At 43.2% G+C, this 18,139-nt stretch overlaps 2 protein-coding genes and 1 long non-coding RNA gene across 10 annotated transcripts in view; 1 reads left to right on the forward strand and 2 right to left on the reverse strand.

The window, feature by feature from the left end:
- Positions 1 to 7,884, reverse strand: part of DCDC2C (doublecortin domain containing 2C) — a 134,909-nt gene extending 127,025 nt beyond the window's left edge. For 5 of the 6 annotated variants that reach the window (XM_033176647.1, XM_033176645.1, XM_033176644.1 and 2 more), the window contains exons 1-2: positions 7,433 to 7,884; positions 2,965 to 3,016 (exon numbers count right to left, since the gene is read on the reverse strand). In XM_033176647.1, coding sequence (XP_033032538.1) covers positions 2,965 to 3,016; positions 7,433 to 7,719 — 339 coding nt within the window. In that variant the 5' untranslated portion in view covers positions 7,720 to 7,884. Of the gene's footprint in view, positions 1 to 2,964; positions 3,017 to 4,595; positions 4,725 to 7,432 lie in introns of those variants that run through there. The other variant, XM_033176648.1, reaches the window with a different exon arrangement.
- Positions 774 to 16,971, forward strand: LOC117062785. The gene is made up of 3 exons (XR_004428586.1): positions 774 to 880; positions 1,694 to 1,695; positions 16,959 to 16,971. It is a non-coding gene; the product is annotated as an uncharacterized LOC117062785 (long non-coding RNA).
- ALLC (allantoicase) overlaps positions 8,873 to 18,139 on the reverse strand; it is a 46,089-nt gene continuing 36,822 nt past the window's right edge. For 2 of the 3 annotated variants that reach the window (XM_033176649.1, XM_033176651.1), the window contains exons 8-12: positions 15,724 to 15,879; positions 15,253 to 15,326; positions 14,142 to 14,250; positions 9,903 to 10,027; positions 8,873 to 9,181 (exon numbers count right to left, since the gene is read on the reverse strand). In XM_033176649.1, the coding sequence (XP_033032540.1) occupies positions 8,981 to 9,181; positions 9,903 to 10,027; positions 14,142 to 14,250; positions 15,253 to 15,326; positions 15,724 to 15,879 (665 nt within the window). In that variant the 3' untranslated portion in view covers positions 8,873 to 8,980. The remainder of the gene's footprint in view (positions 9,182 to 9,902; positions 10,028 to 14,141; positions 14,251 to 15,252; positions 15,327 to 15,723; positions 15,880 to 18,139) is intronic. The other variant, XM_033176650.1, reaches the window with a different exon arrangement.

The raw sequence follows: 18,139 nt of genomic DNA on the forward strand, positions 1-18,139 counted from the left end.
GTATACATATGTAACAAACTCGCACGTTGTGCACATGTACCCTAGAACTTAAAGTATAATTAAAAAAAAAAAAAAAGAACATGGTCTTATTCTTTTTTATGGCTGCATAGTATTCCATGGTGTATATGTACCACATTTTCTTTATCCAGTCTGTCATTGATGGGTATTTAGGTTGGTCCCACATCTTTTCTATTGTGAATAGTGCTGCAGCGAACATACCTGTGCATGTATCTTTATGACAGGATGATTTATATTCCCTTGGGTACATACCCAGTAATGGGATTGCTGGGCCAAATGCTATTTCTGCCTCTAGGTCTTTGAGCAGTCACCATGCTGTCTTCCACAATGGTTGAACTAATTTACACTCCCCACCACCAACAGTGTAAAAGTGTTCTCTTTCTCCACAACCTTGCCAGCATCTGTTGTTTTTTGACTTTTTAATAATAGCAGAATGGCTATTTTTAAAAAGTTAAAAAACAGAAGGTGCTGGTGAGACTGTGGAGAAAAGGGAATGCTTATACACTGTTGCTGGGAATGTAATTAGTTCAGCTTCTGTGCAGGGCCGTTGGAGGTTTCTCAAAGAACTTAAAACAGAACTACCATTCAAAAAAGAAAATAATCATTCTACTAAAAAGACACATGCACTCATACGTTCATTGCAGCACTATTCACTGTAGCAAAGTCACTGAATCAACCTTGTGCCCATTAGCGGTGGCCTGGATAAAGAAAATTTGGTACATATACACCATGGAATACTATGCAGCCATAAAAAAGAACATGGATGCAGCTGGAGCCATTGTCCTAAGTAAATTAACACAGGAACAGAAAACCAAATACTCCATGTTCCCACCTACAAGTGGGAGCGAAACAGTAGGTACTCGTGGGTGTAAAGATGATGACAGTAGACACTGGGGACTAATACTAATAGATGGGGGAGGGAGGGAATGGGGCAAGGGTTGAAAAACTAACTATTGGATACTATGCTCCCTGCCTGGGTGACAGAATAAATTATACCCTAAACCTCAGCATCACACAATGTACTCATGCAGGGACATGGATGGAGTTGGAAGCCATTATCCTCAGCAAACTAATGCAGGAACAGAAAACCAATCACCCCATGTTCTCACTTGTAAGTGGGAGCTGAATGATAAGAATATGTGGACACAGGGAGGGGAACAAACACACTGGCACCTGTCGGAGAGGAGGAATGAGGGGAGGGAGAGCATCAGGAAGAGTAGCTAAAGGATGCAGGGATTCATACGTAGGTGATGGGATGATTTGTGCAGCAAACCACCATGGCACAGGTTTACCTATGGAACAAACCTGTACATCCTGCACGTGTGCTCCTGAACTTAAAAGTTGAAGAAAAAAATATAAAATAATTTTTATATAACCATGCTGACTGGTGTGAGATGGTATCTCACCGTAGTTTTGATTTTCTGCACAGTATTTTTGACACCTCTCTCAATGAGAACTATGTTTATAATCACATTTTCGAAATGAACAAAGTGGAAATTCAAAAATAAAAAATTTTTAAACTCTTTTGGGTAACTATAGCCTCATAGAGTGAGTGAGTGCCCAGCAACCTAATCCCTGCCCTAGGAGGATAAGGCCAGCATGGGTGTGGAAATCCTGGTGTGCCTGCTCAGCGTTTCATGTCTGTAGACCAAGGCTTCCTCTACTAGAAAAAAAGAAGTTTTGACAAGATAGTCTGAAATTTCCTCCCTATCCTAAAATATTGCCTTTTAAGTCATATCTTATTTAAATCACTGAAATATGCAAAGGATGAACTGAGACTCAAACTCTAACAAGTGTTCTCAAAGGTGATTTCCAGAATTATTGCTTAATCCCACTCCTAGCCCCACATGGAGAGGGGAAACAGGTACAGAGGTATCAGGATGATCACAAATCATTTCCACGCTCTAAATTCGGTGACTGCCAGAATTGCTTTCTAGTTGGAAACTTGCCCTCTCGTCCTTGGCAAGTTACAATTTAAGGTGAGTAAAGTAATACATTTGACTTATTTTAACTGCCCTCAAGGGCAGACTCCAAGAAAGCAGCAGAATGCTTCTGCAAGCTGGTGCTTGTGAACAATGCTGGGGCTACTGGCGTGTCCTGCATGGAGCTCTGGGTGGCGCTCCAAAGACACAGAGAAGAGCAGCTTCTGTCAGATGTAGAGGGGAAGCACTTAACTAGTGCTGGCACATTATATATATTTTATCATTTAGTCCTTACAACAAGCTTCTGAGATATCTGTTATCATCTCCATTTTACAGGTGAGGAAATTTAAGAACAGCAATATTGCAACTCAGAGAAGTAGATGCCCTCAAAATAACTCACTTGTGTAATAATCCACAAAATAAGTCCATTTTAAGTAAAAATGTTAAATTCTAAATATCAACAGACTATCTGACTTAAAACTGTGGTTTTTATTGCTTATAAAAAAGGAATGTCTCTTTAAACAAATTAAATTAAATTAAATTTTTACTAAGAATCAAGTGATAAGAACGGTGTGATGGAATGTTCTGTCCTGTAGACCTAATAAATGTCTATCAAGTACAAAAATGTTGAGAACTTGGGACAAATCTTTAAATTTAGCATTATAATTAGCTTCAACATTGCATAACTCTAAATAACTTTTCCTGAGACTTGTCTTTTCAAACCCCCCCAAAACAAAAGGAAAATGAAAACTTCAATTAATTGCACAGTATGCCTCAAAGATGACTATCTCCCTCCGCACATTTTAGCCTCTCTTCACTGCCTTCCGCCACTTGGTTACTTAAGTGCTTTGACAAGTATGACAAGCTTGCACAGCGTGTTCTGACTTCAAGAGCAACACATCTCTGCAGGCATTCCCTTCCAAACATTGCTTCTGTAAAACTTCAATTATTCTATGCTGACATTTACATTTTTACTAAGTTGGCCAATGTATTCCATTATTAGTTGTTAGAAACGAACACTTACTTCCTTCAACTTCCTTATCTTTGCAGGTTTTCGGGGAACTATATGAATATAACTGCAAAAGAAGAAAGAAGAAAACATCATTAGAAGGAAGATATTTACACAGAAAGTTCCAGACTCTTTAGAAATGAGCCCTTTTCCGGCTTAATAGATACGACCCCACAGCAATTTGGAACTAGAATCTAAAATTGTCTCGGTGTTAGAATCCACATCAGAATACAATAGCAATGCTGTCGTAGGACAGTTTTCACACTGGCTACCACTGGCACTGCCCCTTGAAAGTGTCTCTTAAGTGACATTGCTTTCCCTCATGTAATTTTATTAAAGAGAAACCTGAGAAATCATCTAATTCAACAGCATATTTTAACCAGGTCGCTGAAGGCCCAGAACTGCAGGCTCATCAATGTTCTCATGACAGGCTAAGGTCGGAACAGAAACCCAGACTCTCCTCCAGCTCATCTGCATCCCCACCGCTCCCTCCTGGCTCACAGAAATTCAACACTGTTCCCCTTTTGCCAAAACTGCAAACTGGAAAAGAGTCACCAGCATAAAATATGTCTGAGCCCTACTAACACAATGTTTTTTTTACTGTTGGGGACTTTTGGGACTTCCATGTTCCTCAAATATAAAACGTTTTCATGGGTAATAAATAATACCTTCAAATTTATATGTGATACTAAGGTTTCTTCCTGATTTAAAAAAATGTATTTGAGATTGTTATTGTTTTTGATAGTTTTAGCAATATTCAGAGAAGGGTCAACTTAGACTGGTAAATAGAAGGGGAAGAAATAACTAAGTGTTCAATAAAGAGTCACAGACGCAGGTCCCCACAGAAACTGGTCAAGTAAATGATGACCCTCGCCAAGGGTGGTCTCAGGGACAAAGGTGGGGGCTGTGGCCAGTGGGAGCGTCCCTTCCCTTCTGCGGTGGACAGGGCCTCACAGGTCCAGATAGTGGAGATGCGCGCAACTACAACCATTTGATTGTCCTCTGAACAATCAAATCCTCTGTTTTTTCCAAGGCAGACCAAAAGTTCATCTTATTACATGAATTCTCCCAATTATAAAATGCTGCAGCCAACGCAAATCTTCGAAAACTGTGTGAACCAAACAAAACATGGCTGCTGGCTGAGTTCGGCCTGAGCCTCTCCACTTGCCTGGAGGCCCTTGTACCCACTCTTCACTAGCTTAGTCTAGTCTTCGTCTTTTCCAAATAAATATTTTAAATTTGTTCTAAATTCCCAAATTCCATATTTGTTTATGAACACTAACCTCCCAAATGAGACATCTGACTTTCATTACATGGAACCAAAAAATAAAATTTAACACAGAAAAACACATAAAAAGATCCTACAAAAACACAAAATACTATTTATTATTTCAATGTTGCGCTCCCAAGAACATATAAAAACAGAAAGAAAGGACAAATAGTTCCTCAGAGAGCCTATGACCTGAGGTCTTTAACCCAGGCACTTAGAGAAGCCTGCTGGGTGGGCTTGGCTTGCCTTGAGGTGGGCAGGGAGTGGGTCTATAAAGCCGAGATGGGACCAGCAGGTGCAAGCTCCCTCCTGGCTACTTCCAGAGAACAAAGGAAGGGAAGAAACCACCCATGAGAACCAGTGCCAGGCACTTTACCGTACGGCATTCATTCCATTCTCCCAACTGTACCGCAGAGTGGATGTTAAGCCTGCTTTATTGATGAGGACACCAAGTCTTGGAGAGGTTAACTTGTTAAACATTAGTCAGGTAGAGAAAGCCAGGATTAAATTCCACCAGTCTCTGGCTCTGAGGCCAGCATTCCTGTCATCTATGACAACTTCCTGTCCACCCACTTTTCCTCTTTCTCCTGTCATCTGCTAGTTCCCAGGTACAAATGGGTGGCCAGGGAGATGAGAGGAAAAAGCTGGGTTGAGGAAGAATGAGGACAGTTTGATTCAAATAGCACGTTCACACTCATGTCTCAGCAACCAGCTCGAAGGTAAACAGGGTAATATTCCTAAGCATTCAAATTCTTTGGGGTCCCGCCCCTAAACACACACAGACACATACACGCACACACACACATGCGTGCACACATACGCAACACCCTGATTTAGATTTTGTTGTAAATATGACTTTCTCCACAAAAGAAATATTAATTCTAGGCTATAAAGCCTAGACACTTTAAATTGTTTTGAAAAGTAAATATTATCTTACAATATTTTGTTTTATAAAGAAAAAAATTATGTTCTTTGGGTCTCAAATTATTTTATTCCAGGAAATGTCTGAGTAATGATTGGATATTGGATAGATTTGTTGGTGTTTGTCTTTTTAATGCACCGTCTCAAAACCACTATAACGAGGGGAGCTCCCGGATCACTAACATATCAACAGGCTTCACTTCAAAGTTTATTTGCTGGTGACACAATTAGAATATTATCTTCCGGTGAAAATTAATTGCACTGCTCAATGGTTTAGCAATTACAGAATATAAATTTCCAAGAGCTACTTTACTTTACTAATACCACTGAAAATCCAGCCACACTTTTCAGAGCTTTGTTCACCAAAGTCTGAATTCCAATTTCATACTCATTGACCTTAAAAAACCTGAAGAAAAGGAACCCCACGTGCTCTCTGTGTTGAACTTCACATGCGGACATGGCTCATCTATTTTACAGCAATGAAGATGCATAGATAATAGATAACGCAAAATAACCCAGGCTGTGTGCCACACAGACCCCAACTCCCCTCCGTCTGCAGTGGGTGACATGTCTTTCCTCCCAAAAAGTAATCATAAACAGTAAAAGCACTGGGAAGAAAAACATCTCAATTTTTTCTCAATACTTTTGCTACATGTCCAAAACATTTTAAATAAACCATGAGACTTGAGACTCTCTCTACAAAACTGGAGGTATAACAGGGTCTGCTGGAAAGCGTCTAGCCCCACAGCAAGAGGAAAGAGTAACATCTCCTAGGCATGCTCCAGGCTTCATGGCAGGTGCTTGATATGTCTCCTTCCCCGTTTGCTAACATGTAAAACACAGGCCAGTTTTACAAGGAAATGTCTTAGGATAAAGTTAAATACTTCTCATTATATGTGTATCAAAAAGGACTTTAAAGTCGGTTTTTGTAGAAATATATTCTTTAATTGTAAAACAGCACTCAACACTGGATCCTGGGTGGGATGTCTGTTCTAGATATTGACATCACCTGCCTTGCCCAGAAAAAATACTCACAAATTACATGGCTATAAAGGAATATAATTTTGTCCACAAATTCTCATACATAACAGGATTATCATAGTAATAAATTTCACTCTGAAATATGCTAATCCAGATTCCACCTCTTAGCAACTGTGATGCCTGTGACTTACGATTTTCTTCAGAAACAACCAAATGGTAAATTCACATCTTTGCAAATACCACTAAGAATTTGGAACCATACACCAGCCCTCACACTAAATCCTACTACTTTTTCAAAACACAACAAACAAAACTCAAGATGCTGATTTAATTCAGAGCATTTTTGAACTGGGAGCATTTGAAAGAAAATGGAAATCCTCTCTGGGGAATTTCACTTTTATCTCAGCCCTCGAAGAATGTCCCCACACAAAGCTATACAAAAGGAGTAGTTCACAGTCAAAAAGTAAGTACACCTACAAGGAAATAAAGGACCAGGAGAGAAAAGCAGCTGAGATCACAGAAAGCAGACACAGGCTGCAAGAACGGGATTACAGACACAAACCGTGGGAGGGCATAGTTTCATTAATTAAAGGCAAGCTTGAAAATGCACGCAGGCCCAAGTGATGAACACAGTTAGAGGGGCCACCCCGAGCTATTTCAAATGGGAACTGCCCAACCCGCCCCATTCCCAGGCCCTGCCCCCACGTCCCCCATGTCCCTCCCCCCACCCTTACGCCCCTCTCCACACCCCTCCCCCACGCCCTCCTCCACACCCCTCCCCCACGCCCTCCCCCACACCCCTCCCCCACGCCCTCCCCCACACCCCTCCCCCACGCCCTCCCCCACACCCCTCCCCCACGCCCTCCCCCACACCCCTCCCCCACGCCCTCCCCCACACCCCTCCCCCACGCCCTCCCCCACGCCCTCCCCCACGCCCTCCCCCACCCCCCTCCCCCACGCCCTCCCCCACACCCCTCCCCCACACCCCCCCCCACACCCTCCTCCACACCCCCCATGTTTCTGCCCCATGATGCCCCTCCCCCACGCCCTCCGCGCAGTCTCTGGAGCGGTCCTGATTCGCTGCCGGCGAGGGCCCGCCCTGCCCCACAGGAAGGGGCCCTGGGGGCGGGGCTGCCTCGGCTTCACCCCCAGAAAACCACGTGGCCTGGGGCGGCCAGACGCTGGCAGCACTAGATCGACTCCGGAAGACGGGCGCCTGAGCCGGGAGGGAAGCCTGGGGAGGACACCTGGGGAGCACGGCCCTGACCACGCTCAGACCCAAGAGGCCGCGGGGGCCACGGGCACACTTACTCGAGCTCCTTGAAGCGCTCGCGGCCCGCCGCCACGTACTTGCCGCCGGCCTGCAGCGCGTCCAGGCCCAGCACCTGGTGCCCACGCGTGGGCGTGAAGAGGCCGCGCACGCCGAACGGGACGTCCACCTGCTCCGTGAGCTGCTCCAGCAGCGCCTCGAAGGTGGCCGCGCAGCGCCGTGACAGCACGAACTTCTTGCCCACGTAGAACGGGTCCCCGTTGCGGTACACCACGATGGTCTTGGCGGGCGTGGTGTCCACCAGCGCGGAGGGCCCGCGGGTGCCCATGGCCGCGCCCCACTCCTCGCTCGCCGGGGGGCCGGGAGGCTGCGACAGCGCGGGCAGCGACGCCTGCAGAGCCGTGCCCAGGCCCAGGCACCGCCGACGGAAGGTCCTCTCCAGCCGCGGGCGCGGGACGGGGACTGGACGGGGCTGCTAGGCGGAGGGAGGCTGCGTGTTGACGCGACCCTGGGCGATTGTGACCGCCTGGCTGCCAGGGCGAGGGGCGAGAGGTCGGGGCAGGAGGGGGGCAACGGGGAACCCAGGCAGGTGAGGGGCGGCATAGGACAGGGACAGGTGAGGGATGCAGCGGGGAGCCCGGGCAGATGAGGGGCGGCACAGGGCAGGGACAGGTGATTGGGTAATGGGGAGACCAAGCAGGTGAGGCGCAGCACAGGGCGGAGACAGGTGAGGGGGCAACGCGGAGCCCGGGGAGGTGACTGGCGTGAAGGCAGAGCCCAGGAAAAGAGGAGGAGGAGGAGGCCAGAATGGTTGTGCTGAGCTCCCTGGGACGCCCACCGTGCCCCCTCCCCCTACACTCGCCGCCCTCCTCTGTAGAAGCGGTAGAGGGGGGCTATGGAGAGCCCAGGACCATATTGACAGTCAACACTGCATGGGTACTGGGAGCTGCTTCACATTTTTGAACCTCTGTTTCTTTGATCTTGGGTTGAATTTGACCGGTTCAGACCCCAAATCTTCTAGGACTCCTGGCCCAGAGTGGAGAATTTGAGCTTTTCCACCAGAGGAGGAGCTGTGCGGAGCCACTCGGAGCCGGTGAGGGGCAGCGCTATAGCGCTGGTGTGCGGTGTGAGGCGTGTGCCGTTCAGAACGCACCCTCATTGGGGTTAAGAATGATTCAAAGGGAGAGGGGGTCTTTGGAAGAATCGTTCCTGCTCTGGGTAAAGATAGGCCAGTCCTCTTGAGTGATTCTAGAAATATATTTTCCCAAAGGTTTTGATGAGCTTGACAAAGTTTCAAAGACTGTAGGCTACATGTTATGGCTGGAAGTCCACACCGAAGGTACAGAATACTGATATTATCAATATCAATATCTTATAATGTTAAAAAAAAAAAAAGTAGTTCCTTAGAGACCACCATTCACAGCCGTAGCCAGTATGTAAGCTACCAAATGCCCCATAGCAACATTAAATACAGAGATCCATTTGTGAGATGACCACTTTATTAAATCACCAGGTGTTCAAAACACTTGAAAAGAAGACTATGACTGGGAAATTCCTGCTGTGTGTCTGACACCGGGACTTTGTGTGTGTTAAGGGTTTGCTTTGAAGCCCACCGAGAACTTCATCATGGGCTTCTCCCGGGGCCTCAGGAGGCAGATGGAGCTGGGGAAGCCCCAGAGCCGAAGGCGGCTCACTCCCCCATCGGGGACGATGGTGAGCCTGGCGTGAGTGATGACATCTTGGAGCTCCAGGGTCAGGCTATTGAACAGGTGACTTTGGTTGGGAGACAGCTGAAAAGCAAGCAGATGCAGAGGCCCTAGTCTCTTAACAGGGCAGGTGTGGCCAAATGAGCCCACGCCCCAGGCAAACCTTTGGCTTGGACTTAAGCGAAGGGGCTTTAAAATACGTTATTAATTGATGAAAATTTGGCTTTCCATGAAAATCTGCTAGTAGGGATAGGATGCCCAAATAATACATGAATAATCAGGCCCCAATAAACAATTGATGGGCAACCTAAATGCCCGCCAATTGTTTCTCATAGTTGATTATACGTAAGCAAATGGATAAGAAAATGAAAGGAGAGATCATCTTGGTCTCTCCCAGAGATCATTCCCTATCTTCACATGGGAGCAGCTCTCACCTCCAGCCTGACCCTCTTTCTAAATCAAAGAAGACACCTGCGGAATATCTCAGAGCGTCCACCTGCAGGTCCATTATAGCTTTAAATGTGCTAGTAGCCCCTTCTACAAAGTTAAACATCATGCAGAGACATGTTTCCATGTATGTATTCTGAGCACGTAACAATTTTGTTCTAACAAAATTTGGAAATACAAAAGTGGAGAGAAATAGAGCCTTTCTTCTTATTTAAGTTTTCAGATAGGGGTTTTAAACCTCATTCATTTTACCATTAAACTGAGCAGAAACCTTGGAGTGTATCCTAATCCTTCAAAAGAGAATCTTAGGGAAATAGCATAGTCTGAGTGCTGGCTCCTAATAACATGCCACACGAACCTTGGTCACAGGAAGCAGTGGTTTCCATTTGTGGGCCGGGAGAATCCACTTTTGCTTGATCATATCTTCTTCTTCCTGAGTTGTCAGGACGCACCCATCCACTTTACAGCTGTCAGGAGCGTTGCCTGTTGGAGCAAAACACAGCGTGATTTTCTGCCCTCATTTACACTCAGTTTGGCATATAAGACATCATGCTTTTTTTTTTTTTTTTGAGACGGAGTCTTGCTCTGTCGCCCAGGCTGGAGTGCAGTGGCCAGATCTCAGCTCACTGCAAGCTCCGCCTCCCAGGTTCACGCCATTCTCCTGCCTCAGCCTCCCGAGTAGCTGGGACTACAGGCGCCGCCACCTCGCCCGGCTAGTTTTTTGTATTTTTTTAGTAGAGACGGGGTTTCACCGTGTTCGCCAGGATGGTCTCGATCTCCTGACCTCGTGATCCAAAACCCAGCAAAGAATAAGTCCCTGCTCTTCCTGAGCAAAAGCAAAGGTATGAAGTATGTGAGAGAAGGAACAAACTGGTTTGTGATGCTCAGATTGCCTCATGAAATAGACATTTCTTTTTCAGAAGACTCAGAAGCAGTCCACCATATGTGAAGGGGCTGGCGCATTTCAGTCTGAATGTATAGCGTTCTCACTTTGAAATCTGAATGTATTTGAGAAGCTTCCTCAATTGCAGATTTAATTACTTGCAGACTGCTATGTGGCTCATCTGAAATTATTATGAAGCTGGAAAATATTTTCCTATGACATATTTCTTAACATGACAATCAAAAGGAAATACTGAGTTTTATGTTAGCTAGCGCTGGGCACCAGTCACACACATGTATTTGGGAATTTCTGAGTCATCTTCAGGTGAGAGTATATGGTCCAAGGATTCTTCTCTCTTTGGAATATCACAGGAATCGTGTGCTCAGTGGGGTTAGAGGTCCTTGGGGGGAAGGTCCCACTCTCTTTGAGAAGACACAACTTCTGTTGGGGCTCTTTAGGATCAACAGAGTAGGAGCTGCTAATTAAGAACCCTGGAAAAGAGAAGGCTGAGGCTCACATGCCCGCTTTGTGGCCCATCTCTCAAAACGGTGGTCTCCAGGGTGGGCAAACATGCTCCTGGGGTACATACGGACACAAAGGACGCAGGAAGAGAACATTAGAGCTGCTATTTCTATTTGTCTGATATACATACATATGTGAATGTATATTAAGCTTTGTGTATTTGATATAACTTACTATATTATTGCTATAAGTGGATACTGCCATGCTCCCTCATTTCCATTACAGTCATCGTATTGTATGTACCAGAGGTATCCTGAGTGATCGACAGTGGTAGATTCATGACCTGTTGCAGTTTTGGGTGCCTGCTTAAGTGGATATACTGTTTGTTAACTAGTTTTATCTAAAGCATCCCTCACAAAAATAAGTAAGTTATTTTAAACCATTCATGCAGAGAACTGTGGATTAAATATACCACAAAAAATGCAAGTATGTGTGAACAAGAAAATCCAGAACTGCCATTTCACCTGACCCTCAGTCAGCCACATTGAAAAGTAAAAACCATGGCCACATAACCGGATCTAAAATGCAGTCTTAAAAAAGCAATGGAGAAATGACTCCCAATTCAATAAATGGTGCTGGGATAACTGACTAGCCATATACAGAAGATTGAAACAGGACCCCTTCCTTACACCATATATAAAAATCAACTCAAGATGGATTAAAGACTTAAATGTAAAACCTGAAACTATAAACACCCTGGAAGATAACTTAGGAAATACCATTCTGGACATAGGAACTGGCAAAGATTTCATGATGAAGATGCCAAAAGCAATTGCAACAAAAGCAAAAAAAAAAAAAAAAAAGACAAATGGGATCTGATTAAAGAGCTTCTGCACAGCAAAATAAATTGTCAACAGAGTAAACAGACAACCTATGGAATGGGAGAAAATATTTGCAACCTATGCCTCTGACAAAGGTCAAATATCCAGAATCTATAAGGAATTTAAACAAATTTATAAGCAAAAAACAACCCCATTAAAAAGTGGGCCAAGGACATAAACAGATGCTTCTCAAAAGAAGACATACATGCAGCCAACAAGCATATGAAAAAATGGCCGACATCACTAATCATTAGAGAAATGCACATCAAAACCACTGGGAGATACAATCTCATACCAGTCAGAATGGCTGTTATGAAAAAATCAAAAAATAACAGTTGCTGACAAGGTGGTGGAGAGAAGGGAGCGTGTACACACTGCTGATGGGAGTGTAAATTAGTTCAGCCATCATGAAAGGTGTTGTGACGATTCCTCAGAGAACTAAAAACAGAATTACCATTGGACTTAGCAACCCCATTACTGGTATATAACCAAAGGAATATAAATCATTCTGCCATAAAGACATGTACATGTATGTTCATTGCAGCACTGTTCACAATAGCAAAGACATGGAATCAACCTAAATGTCCATCAATTGTAGACTGGCTAAAGAAAATATGATACATATACAACATAGAATACTATGCAGCCATAAAAAAGAATGAGATAATGTCCTTTGCAGCAACATGGATGCATGCATCTGGAGACCATTATTCTTAGCAAACTAACACAGGAACAGAAAACCAAATACCATATGTTTTCATAAGTGGCAGCTAAATAATGGGAACACATGGGCACATGGACGCTGAGGCCTAATTGAAGGTGGAGGGTGGGAGGAGGGAGATCAGAAAGAAATACTTATTGGGTACTATACTTGAAACCTAGGTGACAAAATAATCTGTATACCAAAACCCCATGACACAGGTTTACCTACATAACAAACCTGCACATTTACCCTTGAACCTAAAATAATAGTTAAAAGAAAAAATAGATAAAATGCCGTCTTTCCAAAATAAGTTAAAATTACCAAGACTTCTTGAAATAATTATAGGCACTACTGTTGATGAGCCTGGCCTTGAACTTGATATAATGGTTAATAATTGAGTAAAGTCACAATAATTCCCAAGACATTTAAAAACCACTCACCCAAAACATGAATATAAACTGCCACTATTTATTCAAAAATGGCTAGCCTGGAATACTCAATCCAGTACTTATAAAATGTCACATAACAATTATAAAATTGTATCAACTTCGTTTGAATTGTCTTAATAATACACATATGTATTTCATAAGAAAGGAAATACAGAATATCAGGGTGGTTTATCCAAATATTTTTTTAACAAATAGAGGTGCACGGTTTTTAAAATGTGTAAATCACTGTCTTACAAGTGAAGCCTGGGGAAGAAATGGTCGCTCCTCTTCTGCAGTCAATCTGCTTAGGACCCTTCTCTGTAAAAAGCTGCCCTCCCATCCCTGTGCTTCTCACAGGCTCTTTCCAAGGGGGACGTAGAGCCTCTATAGTAAAGAGCTGGATAGTGTCATAGAAGCTTGTATGACTTTGGGGGTCATCCAGCCCAAATGTCAATTTTATAGAGGGGTTACTAAAGTTCAAAGGGTTGGCTGCGCATGATGTCTCACACCTGTAATCCCACCACTTTGGGAGGCTGAGATGGGCGTATCACCTGAGGTCAGGAGTTCGAGACTAGCCTGGTCAACATGATGAAACCCGCCTCTACTAAAAATACAAAAATTAGCCAGGCATGGTGGCGGGCACCTGTAATCCCAGCTACTCAGGAAGCTAAGGCAGGAAGAATCGCTTGAACCCAGGAGGTAGAGGTTGCAGTGAGCCAAGATCGTGCCACTGCACTCCAATCTGGGTGACAAAGCAAGACTCCATCTCAAAAATAAATAAGGGTTGGGCACAGTGGCTCAGGCCTGTAATCCCAGCACTTTAGGAGGCCACAGTGGGTGACTCACCTGAGGTCAGGAGGTCAAGACCAGCCTAGCCAACATGGCAAAAACTCATCTCTACTAAAAATACAAAAATTAGCTGGGTGTTGTGTAGAGTGCCTGTAATCCCAGCTACTCGGGAGACTGAGGCAGGAGAATTGCTCAGACCCTGGAGATGGAGGTTGCAGTGAGCCGAGATTGCACCACTGCACTCCAGCCTGGGCGACACAGCAAGGCTCCATCTCAAATTAATAGATCGATAGATAGAGTTCTAAGGGTTAAAGTAGCATGCTCAAAATTACACAGCTTAAGTGGAGAATCCACACCGAGAGCCCAGTGTCCTCAGTCCCACTTCCATAGAACTCAATATTTAGAATAAACACACCAATTATAAGGTACTTCTTTATGGCTTTGCATTTACCTTTAAAATATTTTGTGTCAATTTCAATTCGAGTTATTACTCCAGGATGTGCCAATCGGAAAACTGCCCATTCACAACCCGGAACCAAGAGAATGCCATTGTCATCATTCTGGAATTCAGAAGAGAAGAAAATGGTAAATGAACTTAGAGTCATTCAAGAAACCAGTCCTGAAAACCAACGGGTGAAAAAGGTTGATGTGCTTCTTTTATTTCTTACTATAGAAGAGTGTTTCCTGGGGCCTGATGTGTAGATCACTGTCATGTAAATTGCCTCTTTGCTATCATTTCTTAAATATCTCATGCCAATTTGTGAGTTCATGGGGCCCGGGTAAGTTTTTCTAAATTTCTGTGTCAATTACAGATGCCTGCAAAATGTTATACGTGCAGCAATCTTTATCTAATCCAGTCCATAGGTTCTCTAATTAGTTTGTTTTGACCTTTCAAGGTACATATTTTGTTGGTCAAACCTATACTGATACATGATGTACGTTCAAACCTTAGTTTTGAGAAAGAAGAGTTTGTTCACTGATATCTCAAAGCATCAGGTGACATGAAATTCAATTTAGGAAGGGGAGAGCACTTTTCTGACCAAGTTTTCAGTAGGATTTGCAAATTGAAAGGCATTGTATTTTTTGTTTTGCTTCATCTTGGTTTCTCTATCTCAAATTAGTTACTGGCCAGATTAAACAGCTGCATAGACTCTAGGGCACCCTGTCCATCACAAGTTCACATAAGTGGTATAATCCTGAGATACACAGATATTTAGAATTACTAAACTAGTGGTTCTTCCCCAGATCTCCCAACATATTTATTCATAACTTTTGTATTATTAAATCACAGCTCCTTTTGTTTCTTTATTGAAGAAACAGAGGAATGTTCCAAAAATGCATTGGCGTAGCTGTCAATGACCGGTATGTTTGGCCTTCTGAGTCTCTGCCCTGATATTATCATGAAAACAGTGGGAAATTTGGAAAAAGTAAATCATAGTAATTAGCATTTTGAACAATGCGTATGAGGATTCTAAAATATGCAAAAGTTTATTCAAATGAAAAAAGTTCCAAAAAATACTTTTTAGAAAAACTTTAAACCATAGTTATTTTTAACTTCTTACTTCTAATATCGGTGGCCGGTCCAGCCTTCTTGCCGTTTCCCAACCATCCGCCATAGACTTTGCCCCACCGACTCCTACAGAAAATAACATTGTTGAATGGTAAACTGCATGATTTTAACTATGAGGACAAATACAATGCTGTAATTAAATTACAGATCTCATGCATCTGAGCATTGCTACATAAATTATTTTCATTAAAGTTAATGTTTCAGTAAATTCACAATCATAGCGTTAGTTAAGTTTTACTTTTCCTTTTAAAGCAGATACTCAGGCCAAAATTAGGTAGAAAAATGGTAATGTTGACTTACTTCATGTCATAAAGGCATCAAATCCTACACATGGAAGATTAATCTCATCCACTCCCATGCTTTGAGATGTGCCTTTCCTTTTCAATCCTTCTGACCATACTGGGGTATTTAATGCTGGTACCCAGACTTCCTAAATAAGCCAGCTCCAAGAATACCATCTTACCTATTATATTGTTTGGGTGCCCAAACTTAGCATTACTAAATCCTACACAGACACCCCCAAAAGTGATGGCCACTAGGTCTGCATGTTCTTTGGGGTCGGTTGCAGTCCAGTCTTTTTGTCCAGTACCTAATACTCTAAGTCGTGCAATTCCACCATCTGAAAAGGAAAGGTGCCTTAGTTATTGTTTGTAAAAATGGCTGCTTGTTTATCATCAACTACAGGACCCTCCTGTCTTCTCCAGTGTCATCTCTTGGTAGGTTTTGGCCACATCCGCCTGCTGTTTCTCAAATACAACAAGCCCACTGCCCCAGGGCCTTTGCACTTGATATTATCCTGTACCAGAACAACTTTCCCAGCTCTCCAAAAGACTACTTATGTTCCTCACCTTAAAGGCATGGCCTCAGAAAAGCCTTCCCTCCATCCTCTGAAGTTATCTCCTCCCCGCTCCATCCAGCCACTGCCTGCTCCCCAGGTTACATTTTATCATATCCCCTTGCTTATTTACTCCAGAGCTCTAATTACAGCCTGAAATTATCTTTTTAAGTTCCTGCTAAAATCAGTCTCTCAAACCCAGAAGGCGAAATCCTTGGAGGCCAGACCAGTTATCTGTATTGTTCACTTCTGTACCGCTCTTGTATTCTCTCTACCTAGAAGAGGTCTGGGCACACAGTAGGCATTGAAGTTTTTTTAATTAAATAAACAACTCCAAGGTCAAACAGCATTTGAGAAATTCACCATACAAATAATATTTCGTGCTAGAAATGAGCCTTGCTGACTCTCACAGACTCAGACAAGAGAACCTTATGTTTTTATTTTTACGACACCACACTGCTTAGCAACGTTATTGAGAATACAAAAGATAATATTCACAAAATCAAATTGCTACTGAGAACTACAGCAGCCTGAAATTAGGTCTGCAGAGGAGCAAATAGCTACCAAAATCAACTCACAGCATCTGATTCTAGTAGAATGAATGTTTTGTTTCTTCGAATATTAATTCCTAGAAGGTGGAAACCAAGCATTTTTAATACAGAAAATTCATTTAATCAAAATATTGTACTAAAACAAGCCCTATATGTTTTTATTTTACAAATTTGGTGAAAATGAGTGATCTGAAAATTTTTTGGTAAAACAATGGAAGTCTTGCAAATAACAACAAAAACCAAAAACTTCATTACCATAAAACCCTAGAAAACATCCTGGAGGGAGTCATTCAGCAGGAGCTAGGCTGTGAGAGGAGTATCACTGCCATTCTAGTTCATTAAATATTATAATTGGCTTTAATGGTATAGAAGATATTCATCTGTTGAAAGTAAAGTCTACTTCACATTTTTAAAAATAAGATTCTTCTTTACAGAGTTAATATCCAAAGTTGCTTTTAATCACAACTGTCAAGGAATCCCAGAAATGACTCTTCATCCTCTGAGTACATGTCATTTAAACCAACCCATTCCCACCCAATGTGTCCCCATGACATCAGCCTGGTTTTCCGCAGCTTCCTTTCCCTTTACACCTGGATCCCAGGTGGAATCCTCATGGAGCAATTAAAGATGCCACTAAGACTTGGGACGTGAAATCTGCCTGCAGGCATTGCCCATCTTTCCTCTTCAGGTCATCAATGCTGACCAATTAGGAAAGAGCTATTATGTGCTTAGGGTTCCTTCATATTCAACCCAGAAAAGCAGGGCTCCCACTCAGAAGCTATTTTAGACCCTCTTTCAACTCATGAATCCTATACAAACTGGGTTGGACACATAAAGTTGCTATTTTGGTAGATCAGAAATAGTCAAATAGAAATGTTTATGGCTCTGCCAAAATACTTTTGTTATACGTATCACTATTTTGCAGTTTTTTGTTTTCTTTTCTTTTCTTTTTGAGACAGAGTCTCGCTCTTGTCACCCAGGCTGGAGTGCAGTGGCACGATCTCGGCTCACTGCAACCTCCGCCTCCCAGGTTCAAGTGATTCTGCTGCCTCAGTCTCCCCAGTAGCTGAGATTACAGGCATGCGCCACCATGCCTGGCTAATTTTTGTACTTTTAGTAAAGACGGGGTTTTGCCATGTTGGCCAGGCTGGTCTCGAACTCCTGACCTCAGGTGATCCACCCACCTCGGCCTCCCAAAGTTATTTTTCTTATCTGTCCACCACTGGGTTATTCACTTCATAAGGACAAGGACTCTGTCAATTAAATCTAACAACAAATAGTTATTGAGCTTTTCTGTTCCCCATGCTGTGCTAAGTGTCAGGTGTACGAAAATGACAATCTGGACCCATGGCCCTTCCTTCATGAAACGTACACGCTGTTGGCTCTGACCTACACATTGTCAGGAAAATGATTATATGGCCAATGCTCAGTCTGTAGCTCAAAGTAGTTATTCCATAGTGTATGTTAAATTAACAAGTGGGAAAAAGGCCTGA

The sequence above is a fragment of the Trachypithecus francoisi genome, unplaced genomic scaffold (assembly GCF_009764315.1).
Source record: "Trachypithecus francoisi isolate TF-2019V2 unplaced genomic scaffold, Tfra_2.0 Lachesis_group17, whole genome shotgun sequence".
In the NCBI taxonomy this organism is placed as follows: Eukaryota; Metazoa; Chordata; class Mammalia; order Primates; family Cercopithecidae; genus Trachypithecus; species Trachypithecus francoisi.